Source organism: Pristis pectinata, chromosome 13 (assembly GCF_009764475.1).
Source record: "Pristis pectinata isolate sPriPec2 chromosome 13, sPriPec2.1.pri, whole genome shotgun sequence".
Taxonomy (NCBI): Eukaryota; Metazoa; Chordata; class Chondrichthyes; order Rhinopristiformes; family Pristidae; genus Pristis; species Pristis pectinata.
The window spans coordinates 49163508-49181204 of record NC_067417.1 but is presented as its reverse complement, the minus strand read 5'-3'; the positions used below and the strand labels follow the sequence as shown (position 1 = coordinate 49181204).

At 48.9% G+C, this 17697-nt stretch overlaps 1 protein-coding gene across 1 annotated transcript in view; it reads right to left on the bottom strand.

Annotated features, from left to right (window-relative positions):
• The window catches only part of LOC127577201 (lysosomal protective protein-like), a 28132-nt gene extending 10647 nt beyond the window's left edge, over positions 1-17485 (bottom strand). Inside the window, exons 1-5 of the mRNA XM_052028171.1 lie at positions 17356-17485; positions 10513-10624; positions 10266-10403; positions 7965-8123; positions 6113-6204 (exon numbers count right to left, since the gene is read on the bottom strand). Of these exons, the coding sequence (XP_051884131.1) occupies positions 6113-6204; positions 7965-8123; positions 10266-10403; positions 10513-10624; positions 17356-17399 (545 nt within the window). The 5' untranslated portion in view covers positions 17400-17485. The remainder of the gene's footprint in view (positions 1-6112; positions 6205-7964; positions 8124-10265; positions 10404-10512; positions 10625-17355) is intronic.
• Positions 17486-17697: the final 212 nt, after the last annotated feature.

The window sequence follows — 17697 nt, the reverse complement described above, 5'->3', positions numbered from 1 at the left end:
CTAGAATGTAGTATTCAACACGAACAGGCCAGACACCCTCACCACAGGGGACTTCCTTTTCCCTCACATTAACCTCATTTTGCAACTACCTGTCTCATCACCTCCTCATCTCAGCGGACAGGAGACGGTGAGAGACTCTTCTTTTCCATTACTGACACCGTAATGCCTGATGTGTACTAAACCTAGTCATCCTAAACATTGCATCATTAATACAATTCTGCCCAGTTTAGTGCACGTTCTATTTCAACTGATTCCAATAGAAATTAACCAAGTCTCTGTTTAATTTTTCACATCCCACGCACTAAAGGAGAAGCATCATGGCTTCTGTATAACCATGGTCTTTCAGATTGTACCCCAAGCTATGGATTATTGAATTACAACAAAATTATTAAATGTTAGAATTGTGAATGTTTTAATCCAAATAATAAACATATTAAATCATCTTCTTGGGCAACTGGGACAAGTGCAATAACTGGGGCAAGGCAATGGTGCAGTAGTACTATAACTGGATTCATAATCTAGATACTGGTTCAAATCTCACCACGGCAGAACGTGATAATTTCAGATTCGAATTCTGGAATGAAAACCATAGTCAATTGTTGCATATTCCCTGCTCTACCGTCACCGGCAAACCAGGGGATCAACTGTGGTTCAGCGGAGAGTGCGGGAGGCCATGCCTGGAGCAGCACCCGGCACACCTCAGAATGAAGGACCAACCTGGTGAAGCTCCAAGACAGGACTACATGCATGCCAGACAACGTAAGCAGCATGCTACAGACAAAGTTAACCTATCCCACAGCCAACGGAGCAGATCTGAGCTCTGCAGTCCTGCCGCATCCAGTCGTGAATGGTGGTGGACAATTAAACATCTCACTGGAGGAGCAGGCTCCACAAATATCCCCATTATCAATTATGGGGGAAGCCCAGCATATCAGTGCAAAAGAGGAAGCTGAAGCATTTGCAAGGATCTTCAGCTGAGTGGATGATCCATCGCTACCTCCTCCAGTGGTCCCCAGCACAGTAGATGTCAGTCTTCAGGCAATTCGATTCACTCCATGTGATATTAAGGAACGGCTAAAGGCATTGAATACTGGAAAGGCTGTGGACTCTGACAACATTCCGGCAAAAGTACTGAAGCCTTGTGCTCGAGAGCTTCCCGCGCCCTTGGCCAAGCTGTTCCAGTACAGCTACAACAATGTGTAAGGTTGCCCAGGTATGTCCCGTCCGCAAAAAGCAGGGCGAATCTGACTCGGCCACTTACCATCCCGTTTGTCCACTCCTCGTCAACAGCAAAGTGATGGAAGGGATAATCGATGGCGCTATAAAGCAGCACTTGCTTTGCAACAACCTGCTCACAGAAGCTCAGTTTGGGTCCTACCCAAGTTACTCAGCTCCTGACCACATTACAGCCTTGCTCCAAACATGGACAAAAGAGCTGAACTCCGGAGGTGAAGTGAGAGTAACTGCCCTTGACATCAAGGCAACGTTTGATTGAGTTTGGCATCAAGGAACTCTGGTTAAATTTCTGGAGTCAATGGAAATCAGGGGGAAATCCCTCTGCTGCTTGGAAGCATATTTAGCACAAAGGAAGATAGTTGTGGTGGTTGGAGGTCGGTCATCTCAGCCACAGGACATCTCTGCTGGAGCTCCTCAGGGTAGTGTCCTAGGTCCAACCATCTTCAGCAGCTTTATCAATGACCTTCCTTCAATCGTAAGGTCAGAAGTACGGACGTACGCTGGTGATCGCACAATGTTCAGCACCATTTGTGACTCCTCAGATAATGATGCAGTCCACATCCAAATGCAGCAGGACCAGGACAATATCCAGGCCGGGGCTGAGAGGTCATAAGTAACATCCACACCATACCAGTGCCAGGCAGTGATAATATCCAACAAGGGAAAACCCAGCTGTCACCCCTTGACATTCAATGGCATCACCATCACTGAATCCCCCCACTGTCAATATCCTGGGGGTTACCATTGACCAGAAACTGAACTGGAGTTGCCACATACACAATGTGGCTACAAGAGCAGGTCAGAGGCGAGGAATGCTGTGGTGAGTATCTCACCTCCTAACTCCCCAAAGCCCGTCCACCATCTACACGGCTCAAGTCAGGGGTGTGAGGGAATGCTCTCCACTTGCCTGGGTGAGGGCAGCTTCAACAACACTCAAGAAGCTCGACACCATCCATGACACAGCAGCCCACTTGACAGGCTCCCCATCCACACCCACTCACTCACTCCAGCACCGACACACAGCAGCAGCAGTCTGTCCCATCTACAGGATGCACTGCAGCAACTCACCGAGACTCCTCAGGCAGCACCTTCCAAACCCACCACCTCTCCCAGCGAGAAGGACAAGGGCAGCAAAAGCTCGGTGAACACCACCCCCTGGGACTTGCCCTCCGAGCCGCACACCGTCCCGACTCGGAAATACATCGCCGTCCCTTCACCGTCGCTGGCCGATCTTCCAATATCTCATCACTTGTCTGCATTCCGCCTCTACTATTGAAGCACTATGGAATGTTTCTCTCTATTAAAGGTGCTCTATAAATGCATTACCGTTAACAGAGAGCCACACCTCAGGGTTAGATCCACAGTGACTTAGGATAAATTAGACACTGCTCATGCCAAAGGTATGAGACTTTGCACATTAAGGATCTGTGAAGTGAAAAATGTACCTGCATTTTTTAAATTAAACCTTATTGATGCATTTGTTTCCCGTTTACAAAATATTAGTTGTCAGCTTTTCCCATCATGAACTCCAAGGTTCTCACAGTGCACCAATGTAAGGCTGTCGTGCTATAATTATACCCTTCCAAACAGTGCAGGTGGTGGAGTCTGACATTGGAGAAGGGGTAATTACAATGTAAAAAGTGCTTTCTATTATAAATGTAGACAGAGGAATGTATAATGGAGACCAGCTATCCTTCGCTGATAATGAACACGTTAAGGCAGAGGATATGGCCAGTCACATCCATCTCTTACACACAGCTTTCTCATTTGTGCTGATCCCAAGTCTCTCCTCGTAAATGTTTCTCCTTTCACCTTTATTTCTTGTGTTTCCCATTACAGATGGGAGGCGATGGGAGGAAACATAACGGCTGCAAGCTCCATATGGAGTGGGCATTGTGGGGAAACGGGTTCCCTCTCCCAATTCCTCACACCTCCCTGCTCTTCCATCTTCAAGTCTCCCTAATCCTCTGGATTCTTCCCAACTGCACAGCCCTGGGACTCTTCCCCCTACCACTCACCATTTTCCAACCTGCTTCTACGAGGATGGCTGGCACACTGTCAGAACCCTCCAACTCGCCACGGAGTCATACAGCATAGAAACGGGCCCTTCAGCCCATCTTGTCCATACTGACCATCTAGTACTCATCTATACTATTCTCATTCTCCAGCACCTGGCCTGTAGTGCTCTGTGCCTTGTCATCCACATACATGGAGACACAAGAGACTGCAGGTGCTGGAATTTGGAGCAACACTCAGAAGGCGACTGGACCTCAGCGGGTCAGGCAGCATCTGTGGAGGGAAATGGACAGTCGACGTTTCGGGTCAAGACCCTTCGTCTGAAATGAAAGATAGAGGGGAGATGGCCGGTGTAAAGAGGTGAGGGGAAGGGAAGGGGCAAGAGGTGGCAGGCAATAGGTGGATCCAGGTGAGGAGGGGTGCTCGGCAGATGGGGGAGGGGTGGGTGGGAATAGCTCCAGAGGCCGGGAGGTGAGAGGTGGAGGTGACAAAGAGCTGCAGATGATGGGATCTGATAGGAGAGGAAGATGGAGCGTGGTACCAAATGAGGGAGGTGGGGAGGGCAGATGGGAACAGTGGGGGGGGGGGTAGAGGGCCCAGTGGGAGGGGTGTGTGGGTGATGGGCAGAGTGGGTGGAGGAGGGGAAAGAGACGGGGTGATCGGGGACCAGGGAGTGGGTGTAGGAGGAACTGGGTAGATCAGGAGGAGAGGGAAAAGGGACAGGTGTTAAGCAGGGGGAGCAGGTTACTGGAAGTTGGAGAACTCAATGTTCATGCTGCCGGGTTGTAGACTGCCCAGGCAGAATATGAGGTGCTGTTCCTCTAGTTTGAGTTTCGCCTCACCCTGGCAGAGAAGGAACATAGAACAGCACAGAACAGGCCCTTCGGCCCTCAATGTTGTGCCGACATAGCTAATCCCTCCTACCTACAGAATGCCCAAGGCCCAAGGAGGAGGCCAAGGACAGACGTGTCCGGCGTGGGAAGGGGGAGGAGAATTAAAATGGCTGGCCACAGGGAGCTCCAGATAGCCATGGTGGACAGAGCGCAGGTGCTAGACAAAGTGGTCGCCCAGTGTGCGTCCGGTCTCACCGATGTAGAGGAGGCCTCAATGGGAGCACCCGATGCAACAAATAAGGCCGGGGGATTTGCATGTGAATGTCTGCCTCACCTGGAAGGGCTAGTTAGGGCCCTGGATGGTGGGGAGGGAAGGAGGTGTAGGGACAGGTGTTACACCTCTTATGGTTATAAGGGAAGGTGCCTGGGAAGGGATGAGTGGACCAGGGAGTTGTGGCGAATGCACCCTGCGGAAAGCAGAAAGGGATGGGGGGGGGCGGGCGGGGGAGATGTGGCTGGTGGTGGGATCTCTCACTCAGTGCACTTCATACCCTTGCTAGTCTTGGTGCTTCTTCCAAATGGTGCTCAACCTCAAGGAGTACTTCATTGGGTCAGGAGGAAGTGAAAGATTAGGATAGTGGATGGGGTGCGCCAGTTTAGGGCCCTGGATGGTGGGGAGGGAGGAGGTGTAGGGATAGGTGTTACACCTCCTGCGATTACAGAGGAAGGTGCCCGGGGAGGGAGGGGGATGGGTGGGGAGGGATAAGCAGACCAGGGAGATATGGAGACAGTGATCCCTGTGGAAAGCAGAAAGGGGAAAGAAGAAAATACTTGTCTAGATACTTCTTAAATGCTGCGAGAGTACCCGTCTCCCACTTCCTCAGACCGTGCATCCCAGATTCCAAATTCTTCCTCAAATGCCCTCTAAACCTCCTACCCCTATCCTCTGGTTTTAGACACCTCCGCTTTAGGGAAGCATTTCTTACTACCTACTTTATCACACCTCTCGTAATTTTTCAGACCTCAATCATAACCCCTCTCTACCTCATCTGCTCCAAAGAAAACAAACCCAGTCTCTCCTCACAACTGAAGCACTGCATCCCAGGCAACATCCTGGGGAATTTCCTCTGGCCTCTGGACAATATAATCACATCTTTATCTGATACCGTTTCCCAAAAGTGGCTTCCAACATTCAATTTGATGAGTTATTTTTAAAAAAGAAAGTTAAATTAGACCAAGGGAGGCCAGCAGCATTTCTATTTACTTTGCTCTCTTTGTATCCCGACATTCGACAGCGAGCGGCATTTACCGTTTCTAAATGTCAACAAATACAAGTTTAATGTTGATTGGAGGAAGGTATAAGGGGGATGTCAGGGGTAAGTTTTTTTACACAGGGAGTGGTGGGTGCGTGGAACGCACTGCCGGCAGAGGTTGTGGGGGCAGATACATTAGGGACATTTAAGAGATTCTTAGATAGACACATGAATGATAGAGAAATGGGGGGCTATGTGGGAGGAAAGGGTTAGGTAGATCTTAGAGCAGGATAAAATGTCAGCACAACATTGTGAGCCGAAGGGCCTGTACTGTGCTCGAGTGTTCTATGTTCTAGGCTTCAACATTCAACCTATCACAAGACAATGGAACCGACACGATGCCAATTGATTATTTCTGTCATGTTTCCTTTATCAGTGCCGATCCTTTCCCGGTGTTCATCCCAGCTGGAGCGCTGCTAGAGACCACAAGCTGAGGTGAGGAAGTCCATCCGTGTCCCTGAGGCTGCAGAGCCCAGATCAATGGCCGGCAGGCAGGAGCTGCAGGGGCAGTAGACCTGTTGCGGCAGACACCACCTCCAGCACATGGTACCAGTCGGAACAGGAGATCCATTCCTGAAACAGGGACGGTTCATCACACACTGAGAGGGGCTGCCTAGCCTTTGACACAAAGTGCTGGGGGAGGCTGGGGCCAATAGAGACCAATCACACAAACCTTTACTAGTCCCGGTCTGGAGGATCAAACGTGACACTTACGTATCCCCGATGAGTCCATGGTAGTATGCGAAGTAAACAAGTGACTGATCGTTGTAATACTGGCTGCTCATTCCGTTCCCAACTCCAAACCCCTACAAAACAGAGCACAGCTTCACCACAGTGTCAATACACTAGGTCATGTTGGCTTCACCCTGTGCCTCCAGAGTGCAGTGGCACCTTGTGGTGGCCCAGTGCATCAGCCAGGGGTTGATCCTGCCTCCGGTGCTATCCGTGTGGAGTTTACATGTTCTCCCTCTGACCACGTGGGTTTCCCCTGGTTGCTCCACGGTTTCCTCCCACGTCCCAAAGACGTGCGGGTTGGTAGGTTAATTGGCCACTGCAACTTGTCCCCAGTGTGTGGGTGAGGGGTAGAATCCGAGGGTTGGGGGGTGGGGGTGGAAATTGATGGGAATGTGGGAAGAATAAAAATGAGTTAAGGAAGGATTAGTGCTATTGGGTGATTGAGGGTAAGCACAGAATTGTTGGGCCGAAAGGCCTGTTTCCGTGCTATATCCCTTTATGGGTCCAGGATGGTGGGGTCACAACTGCAATCCGTATCACTGAAACCATTTGCCTGGTTGTTGATGTCTGTGGGGGCTCCACTGCCTGTGTCCCACATTACCACACTTCAGTGAGTACCGGGCTGGGTGTACGATGCACCGGACGTCCTGGGGATGTGAAAACAAGCAGGGGAACACAGGTCTTTCTTTCCGAAGGTGGGGTTGGCATGCTCCCCCTCCCCCAGCCCCCACCACTGGCAGTCACACACACACACAGGGGTGGGGAAGGGAAGGTGTTCTCCATCCCTCCCAGGGAGGGGGAGGGACGGCAGCTCTGACCACCTGGGACAGGTACGTTACCTTTATCTCAGCCTGTGTCAGCCTGGAGCTGTGCACATCAAGGCGGCGCCTCAAGAAGGCAGCATCCACCACTGAGGACCCTCACCGTCCGGGACATGCCCTCCTCTCGTTACTACCATTGGGGAGGAGGTACAGGAGCCTGAAGACCCACACTCAACGATCCAGGAACAACTTCTTCCCCTCCGCCATCAGATTTCTGAACGGTCCATCAACCCGTGAACACTACCTTGTTATTCCTTCTTCTTGCACTATTTATTTATTTTTTGTAATTTATCGTAATTTTATGTCTTTGCACTGTACTGCTGCTGCAGAACAACAAATTTCATGTCATCCTAGTCAGTGATCATAAACCTGATTCTGCCATTGAGAGTCTCTGGAACGGGACCGAGCTGTTTCTTCCGCAGACGGAAACCAAAAGAAGTGATTCAAACTGGTTCTAAAAAATCCGGGGAGCTCATGTGACTGGGGTAAGTGGGACCTCCCGGGGTCAGGACTGGACCTACACCAGCACCGGACAAGGGTCTATCCCGCTACCCGGCCCACTTTGCTGGAGCAGCTGTTGACCGTCCGAGACCATGGGACACCCTGAGCCCCAAATACCGACTCTGGTAGAGGGAGAAGATCCCACAGCGTTGGTTGGCAAGAAGCAGCTGATTTCTCTGATCCTTGGCCTCTTGCTACCAACACTGCCAAAAAGAGATTACTTGGTCATTTATCTCACTTCCTTTGCGGGGTTTGGCTGCGCTTGATTTCCCAAAGCTGCACTCCAAAGGTACTTAGTTAGTCACGGGGTGCTTTGGGATGGTGGTGAAGTGTGTCCACTACTTGTTCTCTCCCACCAATCCAATTCTTCAATCCCACGTTAGGGTGTGAGGAAGGGGCAGCAATCCTGACCACAGTTGGGACACCACGTCCGTTTACTAACAGGAAGGGGGACACTGGGCCAGAAAAGCACAAAGAAGTCCGGTCGCATTGGAACAAGAAACAAATACCTTGAAGTTAATATTGGCTGGACCATCTGCAATCTTGAGGCTCAGTGTAGGTGCGTACACCCCACCGTAGCTTTCACCGAACACGTAGAAGTCATTCGTTGCGAATTCAGGGAACTTCCTGAAGAAATCCTGCAGGGCCAGGTAATTGTTGTCTGCGACCTGTGGGAGAGGGGTGGGGTAAGACCATGCCGAAAGGCCAACGATCAATAGGAGGTCTTTGGTGTTTCTAGGCTAGGAGTTGTCAGCTGCCCAATACCATTGGGAGTAAGCTCCAGCCCAGCAAGACATTCCAACTTCAGTGAACAGCATTCTTACCTCGAACTCAAAGCTTTTGAGTTCAGGTTCCACTCCAGGGACTATAATCTTGAGACACTAAGGGCCAATATTGAGTGAGGTGCCATCTTCATGCAAGGATTTACAGTGATTGTCAAACAACCCCACTGATGAATTCAATATTGACACAAACTCTAAAACAAGCAAAAGGTTTTAAGAGGAAAATTGCACCAATGGTTTTGTTTATACTATTTTGTGAGTAAGATAGTGAACGTGCAGGTAACATAAGGGAGATACTTAATGGGTATTTGAGACAATAGTTACTCAAGGGAGGTATCACTTTTTGGGACTGCCAGATAAAAGATGTTTCACTATATTTTCCCAAGGATTAATGAAAGAACATGAAGTGTATTTACCAGAGATAACAGGAGAGAATGGCTTTTTCCACCAGACTGGAAGTGAGAGCACTTTGTGCTTGTTATTTGTACAACATTTAAGTCATTTAGATACTGTTTGTTTAAACAGTGTTTGTTCCTCAAAGTGCTTGGCATCACCTCTGCTTAGTTCCACTCCAACGCAATGCAAAGCAGTTTGGATAAATGCTGCTCCCTTTCTTGCGTGAAGAAAGTTTTCTCTGATGGGGCAGAATTAGAATTAGCGGGCATGGTTTCAGAACAGGGGCTCATCCATTTAACAATGTCTTTGGAGACAGAAGAGACTGCAGATGCTGGAATCTAAAGCAAAAAAATGAGCTGCTGGAGGAACTCAGCAGGTCAGGCAGCATCTGTGGAGGGAAATGGACAGTCAACGTTTCAGGTCAAGATCATCTGGACTAGATGAAGTCCAGATGATCTCGACCTGAAATGTTGACTGCACGTTTCCTTCCACAGATGCTGCCTGACCTGCTGAGTTCCTCCAGCATGGCTTTTACTGAAGGATTTCTACTCTCAGAGAGTCATGCATCTTTGGACTTCTCTACCCCAGAGAGCTCTGGTGGTGCAATCACTGAACTTAGACAAAGCTGAGATAAATTTTTAATTGTACAGGAATCAGGGTGGCATGGTAGTGTAGCAGTTAGCGTAACGCTATTACAGCGCCAGCGACCCTGGTTCAATTCCCGCCGCTGTCTTTAAGGAGTTTGTACGTTCACCCTGTGTCTGCGTGGGTTTCCTACGGGTGCTTCGGTTTCCTCCCACGTTCCAAAGACGTACGGGTTAGGAGCTGTGGGCATGCTGTGTTGGCGCCGGAAGCGTGGCGACACTTGCGGGCTGTCCCCCAGCAGATTCTCAGTAACGCAAAAAGATGCATTTCACTGTGTGTTTTGATGTACGTGTGACTAATAAATAAATATCTTATCTCGTCACATCAGCTAGGATCTTACTGAATAGTGAAGCAGGTTCAAGGGACCGTTTAGTCTTCCCCTGCTTCTGTTTCACAAGTTCTCCCCATGGCAAGCACTGGCCTTCCAAATTTGCAAACCGCATTGTGAAAGGACCTAATGTGAGAAATGACTTCTCTGAACAGGGAGACATGAACCTTCTTAGGAAACACCTCCAATATAGGAACAGGAATGGATCTGGTGGTTGGACATTGAACCTCTCTAGCGACAATCGCCACACTATTGTTACTCCTTGTATGAAGTGCAGTAAGACCTTACAGTGTGAGTTACTGCAGAATTAAAGGCCAGGATGGTGGCAGAATGACTAGGGAGGGAGGGGAAAAGAAATGTAGGTTGAGATATCTGGAGATAGAAACTAACGTGCAAGAGGCTGGGATGTGAAAAGGTTCCTGGGTGAAAGAGATAGGTCTACATCAGCTAGATGGGACAGAGAGCACCAACTGCTCTGTCAGCTGCATGATGTGATGTTTGTTGAGCACAAGAAGAAAATGGACCTTAAAACTCGGGTGACGTCTATTTTGCATTATATATTCTACTCCCTCTCCTTTGTTAAGTGGTGTGAGTTGATAGAACCTGGGATGTCCCAGAAGGGGCAGGCAGACTGGGACAAGATAGATCGACCACGATACCTCCTTATCATTGGTGATGTAGTCTCCACTGTCGGAATAGGAGAAGCCAACCCCAGCCGGAGACTCCAGGTACAGCATGTTGGCCACCTTGTTCCAGCTGTACTCGTTAATGTAGAGGGTGCTACCATCGCTGTCCACCTGAAAGCAAACACACCACGGTCAACGAGGTTCAACCTGGATCCACGTCAAACAACCGCCCCAAACCTCAGACCCACAGTCTTCACCGTCAAGTCACAGGGAAACTTACGTGGAAAGGTCCGTTTTCAGAGAGGAATCCGTCCAATGAGCTGCACCCTGGACCACCGTTCAGCCACAGGACCAGAGGGTCAGTGGTTGGGTCTCGTTGGGATGTCACAAACCTGGAGAACAGAGGACACATTGGAAATAAGAACCGTGATCGAGGACCCTGCAGGACCACAGACAGGTGAGCAACTCAGCACACAGCTGCTGAGAGGGCTTAGTCCTGCTGAAGGAGGGACACCATCAGGACCACTTCTACCCTCTTCCCCTCTGAAGCACTGATCCCGTCACAACCAGTGTGGGCTTGCATACACCTTCCAGCAGAAGTGATAGACTGTGGTCTCCAATGCAGGAAAAGGATTCAATAAGGTGGATGCAGAGAAATGATTCCCTCTGGTTAGGAGGACACGATATAATCAGAACAAAACTAGGAATCGTTCACACAAAGGAAGCAGAAACTTGGGATGCTCTGCTGACAATGGCTGTGGGCACAGGACCAGTTGGAGATTCTGGGATTGAGGTCCATGGATTTTTGTTAGGCAGGGTATTGGGATATGGAGCACAGCTGGGAATTGGGAATTTTGGTACAGATCAAGCATGAACTAATTGAACAGTGGAACAGGACTGAGGATCCAAGCATTCCTCTGTTTTGCATGCTACTGGATAGTGATTAGGGTTGGGAATACAGGATGCTTTGTACTTTGCTGGGGCAGGGTAGTGAGGCCAATTGGTGGGCATCAATAAAGATCAGGAAACTCAGCAAATTCCTGGCAACAGCCATCAGAACAACAAACATGGTGTTGAAATCTATTCTTAACAGTTTGTCTTCCTTCATTCAAAATTATAAAGACATTCACTGTTGCTGATAATTCCTTTCCTACTCTCTATTATTTACTAGTTAATAATCCTGGCTACCTTCTTCTCTTGGAACAATGCGTTATCCGCTACAATATGATCTTATGACCTTCAGTGAAGCAAAGAAAGATTATTTATCTCAATTAGTCAAAGTTTGTTTCTTTATATTTCTTGTCAATCTAACTAACAGGTATCACCATTGGGAACTGTAAATAAGATAGCATTTTACTGATTGCAGGATTAGCAAAGGTTGAGAGGAGCTTTGAGTGATAAAAATAGAGAGCAGGGAATATTGGCAGCTCACAAAGTGCCAACATGCCTGTAATACTGGTGACTATTCAAGAACAAGCTGGGACCAACGTGTGAGAAATCTCCAAGAGATAGATGTTGTCTGATCACCAAGGCCACCCTGACTGCTAGATCCCACAGGATGTCTGGAGAATAATAATCAGGGTGTAATGGTGGGGGCACTGAGGAGAGGTTTGTAAATCCTACAGAAGTTTACAAAATTATGAGGGATATAGACAGTTAGAATCTTTTTCCCAAGGCAGGGGAATCTAAAACTAGAGGGCACAGGTTTAAAGTGAGAGGGAAGAAATGTAAAGGAGATCTGAGGGGTAAGTTTTTCACACAGAGGGTGGTGAATATCTGGAATGAGCTGCCAGAGGTAGAGGCAGATACAACTTTTAAAAGGCATTTGGACAGGAATGGAGTGAAGGGATATGGGCCTATCCCTTCAGTCCATTCCTGGCATGGACAAGGTGGGCTGGAAGGGTCTGTTTCTGTGCTGTACGTTTCCATGGTTCTCTGAGCTGTCTACGTGGATTCTGGAACAGCTACCTATCTGTTCTTTGACATGGAGGGTGACTTACTTCTGCTCCAGTTTTGTGGGTTCAGAGGTGACTAATGAGGGAAACATAGACTCATCCACAGATGAGGCAGGAAGGAGGTAGTTTGAAGTGGTCCACTCTTTCTGCATATTAAGCAAGGGAACCCTACTCAATGTACCTAATCCTGGTTATGCTTCTTCCTTCATAAGTCCTCACTGTGTTAAAATGATCTCACTTCATCCAACACAACCCAATCCTTTCCCAGGGCATTAAGGATCCCTCTTGCATTTGTTTGCTCTCTTTCTTCTATAGCCTTCTGCTTTCTATAACCTGCCCTGGATCACCTGATCACCAGGTCCTGACATCTAATGCTCCCAGCCTTAGCTCAGTGTTATAGCAGGTGCCTCTGGGTCAGAAGGTGATGGATCCTAGATGTGTGCCAGAAACTTGAGCACAAGATCCAGCCAACACTCCAGTACTTTTACGCCGGAGGAACTCAGCAGGCCAGGTAGCATCCGTGGAGAAAAGCAGGCGGTCAACATTTCGGGTCAGGACCCTTCTTCAGGACTGAAAATAGGAAAAGCGGGAAGCCCAATATATGGGAAGGAAAAGCAGAGCAGTGATAGGTGGACAAAAGAGGGAAGGCGGGGTGGGCACAGGGTGGTGATAGGTAGATGCTGGTAAGAGATAGTGATCGGCAGGTGCGGGGGAGGAGGGGAGAGCAGATCCACTGGGAGATGGGTCAAAGGTGTCTCCAATGTTCATGCTCATTGTCTCTTACCTGCATCTACCTATCACCACCCTGTGCCCACCCAGCCTCCCCTCTTTTGTCCACCTATCACTGCTCTGCTTTTCCCTCCTATATATTGGGCTTCTCTTTTCCTATCTCCAGTCCTGAAGAAGGGTCCTGACCCGAAACGTTGGCCGTCTGTTTTTATCCAAGGATGCTGCCTGGTCTGCTGAGTTCCTCCAGCATCATAGTGGTTTTCATCCAGATTCCAGCATCTGTAGTCTTTTGTTTCTCCAGTAATTTCAGACTGAAATGTGAAACAAGACCCCAGTTGCTCCCTCAAGTGTACTTAAAGATCGAATGGCATTAATTTGAAGAATGTCTGGCGTCCTGGTCTATTTGACCCTCAACCCACATCAGTAAAAACATTACCTGATCATAATCACACCACTGTTACTGGAATCTTGCTGTGTGCCAATTATTTGCTACACTCCCTGCATGATAATCGCGACTACACCTCAAAGGTCCAACATTATCTGCAAAATGCTTTGAGACATCTGAAGCAGTGCTCTCGAAAAGAAATTCCCTTTCCCTTATCTCATTCTGGCAATGTCCTGCACCAGAGGCCCTTCTCTTCCTGCTGATTTACTGATGTTGCAACAGGGGACGACCTACTGACTGGGGGAAAGGTTTGTCATTCCCAACGCAAATACCGGCCAGTTGTAGTTTACATAACAGTTGATATCTGGTGACCATAGTCACGAAGACATTGAAGACAGGTCAAGCTGTTCTCTTAACCTGCCATAGTGTATCACAACACCCCACCCCCACCCCCACCACGCTTCTTCTCTCCTTCCCTTTCTGAGCCTCTTTTTTTCTACCTTATTTTTCCTTTCTCTCCTTACCTTTGACCCATCCCCCGGTGGGTCTGCTCTCCCCTCCTCCCCCGCACCTGCCTGTCACTATCTCTTACCTGCATCTACCTGTCACCACCCTGTGCCCACCCCGCCTCCTCTCTTTTGCCCACCTATCACTGCTCTGCTTTTCCTTCCCATATATTGGGCTTCCCGCTTTTCCTATCTCCAGTCCTGAAGAAGGGTCCCGACCCGAAATGTTGACCGCCTGCTTTTCTCCACGGATGCTGCCCGGCCTGCTGAGTTCCTCCAGCTTCATCGTGTTTCTCATCTAGATTCCAGCATCTGCAGACCTTTGTTTCTCCCATAGAAATCTGAGCCTGATACAATGATTGAACTCCCGTGGTCTAACTTACACACCACTCAGCTGCACAAAGACTTGAGGCAAGTAGATCTGTGAGCTTCATGTTGGAAAATACCTAACTCAAAATGTACTTAGGGCAACTTCCTGGCTTTGAAAATTTGAGAATTCATTAAACATCCCAGTTAAAACTAGTTTCTAACACCCTGCTGTATTTTGCAAATGCAAATCCACGTACGCTGTGCATGGTTTTAGAGGACCCATTCTCTCTGTCACTGGTATCCTGGTATCTCAAGGTGCACTGCAGGTCACCCCACCAAATCCTCCACTGCCTCAGCATCACATACATTCCTCCTCCCCCTTACATTTCCCATAAGCAGCCCCTTCCTCTCCTCAAAATTCATCCTCAGCGTGTGCATGTTTGCATTTGCAAAATACAACAAGGGGAACATCCCACAGCCACGGAGTGAATCTTGCCCATCCCCAGACTTAGCGTCAATTTATCAATGGCTTTCCTAATCTGTAAGTGTTGGTTATTTACTTTAGAAACTCACCCTCAGGGGAGCCGGTTTACACAGGTTTTACACAGTAGGAGCAGTGCGGTGATAATCCCACCTCCTGCCCTCACCGAATTCAGCACAGAGTCCGTCCCGGGCAAAAGGCTGCAACCTCGAGCTGATTCTCCAGAGGTGACACTCTCACCTCAGAGGCAAAACCTCGTGGCATTTAAGTCCCATGGCCGGGCATTGAGCACCCGACACAGGCAGACACTCCCATGCAGATAGAGCTGCACTGCTGGATTTGTGGCCTTTTGGATGAGCCTGGTGGATTAAAGAATTTCATTGCATCATTTTAAACAACATGGTGGGAGTTCTCCTTGCTCTCCTGACCAACATTTCTCTCCCTAAAAGAGCAGATTTTCCCTTTAAACCATTGTGAAACCCTGTGGTGCACAAATTGGTTACTGCGTTTCCTGCAATACAACAATAACCACACCTCAAAAGTATTTCATCAGTTGGAAAGCAGTTTGTAACACTTTGAAATGTGACCTGCACTGTATCAATAAACTCTGCCGCTCTGGCACCTGCAAATAAAAAGAGAGGCACTGCGCACATTAGCACTGAGCAAGCGACTGGTCGTTGGACGTTCTTCATAAGTGGCTGGATGGACGGGGAGGAGGCGGAAACAAAAGGGAGTAACGTGGATTAGCTTTTGTTCCATTTTAAACCGCATGAATCAGTGGGTTGTGGGCTGTCCGGTGCAGAGGCAGGAGAACACAAATGTACACTGGTCTTCTCATAAACTAGGATATTATCATTTAAATGAGATATTAAGTACAGATCCGCTCGCAGGTCAATGTAAAAGATCCTGTGGTATCACTTCAGAAAACGGGAACTCTCCCAGAATTTTCACCAATAATTCCCCCCATCGACCAACATCACCAAAACAGATTGCATAGGATTATTGGGATAACTACACTTTAAAAACACTTGCTCAACTGTTAAGTGCTTTGGCATGGTAAAAGGTAACACATAAATGCAGTCACCTTCTCTAAAATGGAACCAAAGCTGATCCACGTTACTGCATCTTGTTTCTGCTTCCTCACTATCCATCCCACTGGGTACAGGTTCCACCAGAACTTCTGACCACCTGTAATGTTGCTCACTCTTTCTGGCTGACCCCAGGCTGAATGCCAGTGGGATGTTCACTCTCCGATGCAATTAATTGGGAAGTGGTTAGAAACAATAAGAGCTTCAGTGTTTCCCTTCATCCCCCAGTACCTCTTGCCCAACTCCACAGCTTAGCTCAATTGCAATGCCCAGTCATCACTTCCCATTTCTCCAGAATGAGGAGTCTTGGCTGGAAGCCGGGTCTGGATGTCTCGCCTCTCTGTGTGGAATCCAGGCATCAACCCCCTTTACTCACCAATAGTGCAGGTGTATGCCAGGACTTGCCTCCAGATACCCCGACCACTGCCTGAAGTTGATTCTGGTGTTCAGCCCTGGCAAGGAGAAGACTTCATCTTGGGAGGGCTGTGCCAGAGCACCACTTACACAGAACAGCAACAAGCACCAGAGCATCATGGTGAGCAGTGCGGACAGTGAGCAGCGACTGTCCCGGAGATTCTCTGGCGGAATGAAGCAGTTAGGTCCAGTGGCTCGTAATATAACCGGGCTCGAAATACAAACATCACCCGCTTGCCAACAACTGATAATGTTCTCCAGAATGGGTTAAGACACGAGGTGGCTCCTGGAAACGTGCCAGAGAGATAAGGGCACTATCTGAGATTGCAGGAGAGATAGGAAGGCTCGGGAGTAAAAATAGACAGTCTACATCGCCCAACACTCGGAATGCACGGCAGGCACGGTGGTGTAGCGGTTAGTGTAACGCTGTTACAGCACCAATGACCCGGGTTCAATTCCCGCCGCTGTCTGTAAGGAGTTTGTACGTTCTCCCCCCCATGTGTCTGCGTGGGTTTCCTCCGGGTGCTCTGGTTTCCTCCCACATTCCAAAGACATACGGGTTAGGAAGTTGTGGGTATGCTATGTTGGCACCGGAAGCCTGGCGACACTTGCGGGCTGCCCCCAGAACACTCTACGCAAAAGATGCATTTCACTGTGTGTTTCGATGTACATGTGACTAATAATCTTATCTTATAATTGCCAACGACCCCAACCTAGAGGCTCCCCAAGCCCCTCAATCCTTGACACAGCCACACACCAACTCCAGAAGCGGCTGGACCGTCTTAATCCTCGAGACAGCCCAAAAGCATCAGTCCGAGGCACAACCCAACTCCCACCCACCAATCCTGGAGGTAGCCCAACCACAATCCCTGCCCAATCCTGGAGCCACCCACAACGTCCCAATCCTGGAACTGTCCAGCGGCCCAAAGACAAGGGAAACAGCTCCTCTGTCCTGATCCCCCAACCCTAGTAGCCACCAGAACCCCAATCCTAGATGCAGCCCAACAAACCCCCCTCTCCTCAATCCTGGAGGTGGCCAGACCTCACAAGCTGCCCTAACCCTAAAGGACGGTAACTTGGGAGGAACCCACAGCTTATGGTGTTCCCGGTTGAATTCCAGAGCCAAGATGGAGCTAAGATGAGAGTGACTGCCCTTAACATCAAGGCAGCACATGACTGAGTGTGGTATCGAGGAGTTCTGGTAAAGGGTGTTAAAGGAAGTCAAGTTGAAAACACTCTAATGATTGGAGTCATACCTCACACAAAAGGAAGATTGCTGTGGTGGTTGGAGGTTGGTCATCCTAGCCCCAGGATATCACTGGATGATTTCTCCAGGACAGTGTCCTAGGGCTAAACCCCTTCAGTTGCTTCAGCATGAGCTCAAAATGGAGATGTTTGGTGATGTTTAATGTTCAATGTTAATTCCGTTGCAACTCTTCTGAAAGTGAATATATCTTTATTAGTCACAGTATTGTGGAGGGTCGTGGCTGCACCTGACAGCACTGCCCACTACCTGGTCAGAAGACACACTCCTGAAAATCAAGGTTTAGCCCCGCCCCACCCCACCCATCAGCGCACACCTGATCATTGGCCCCTTT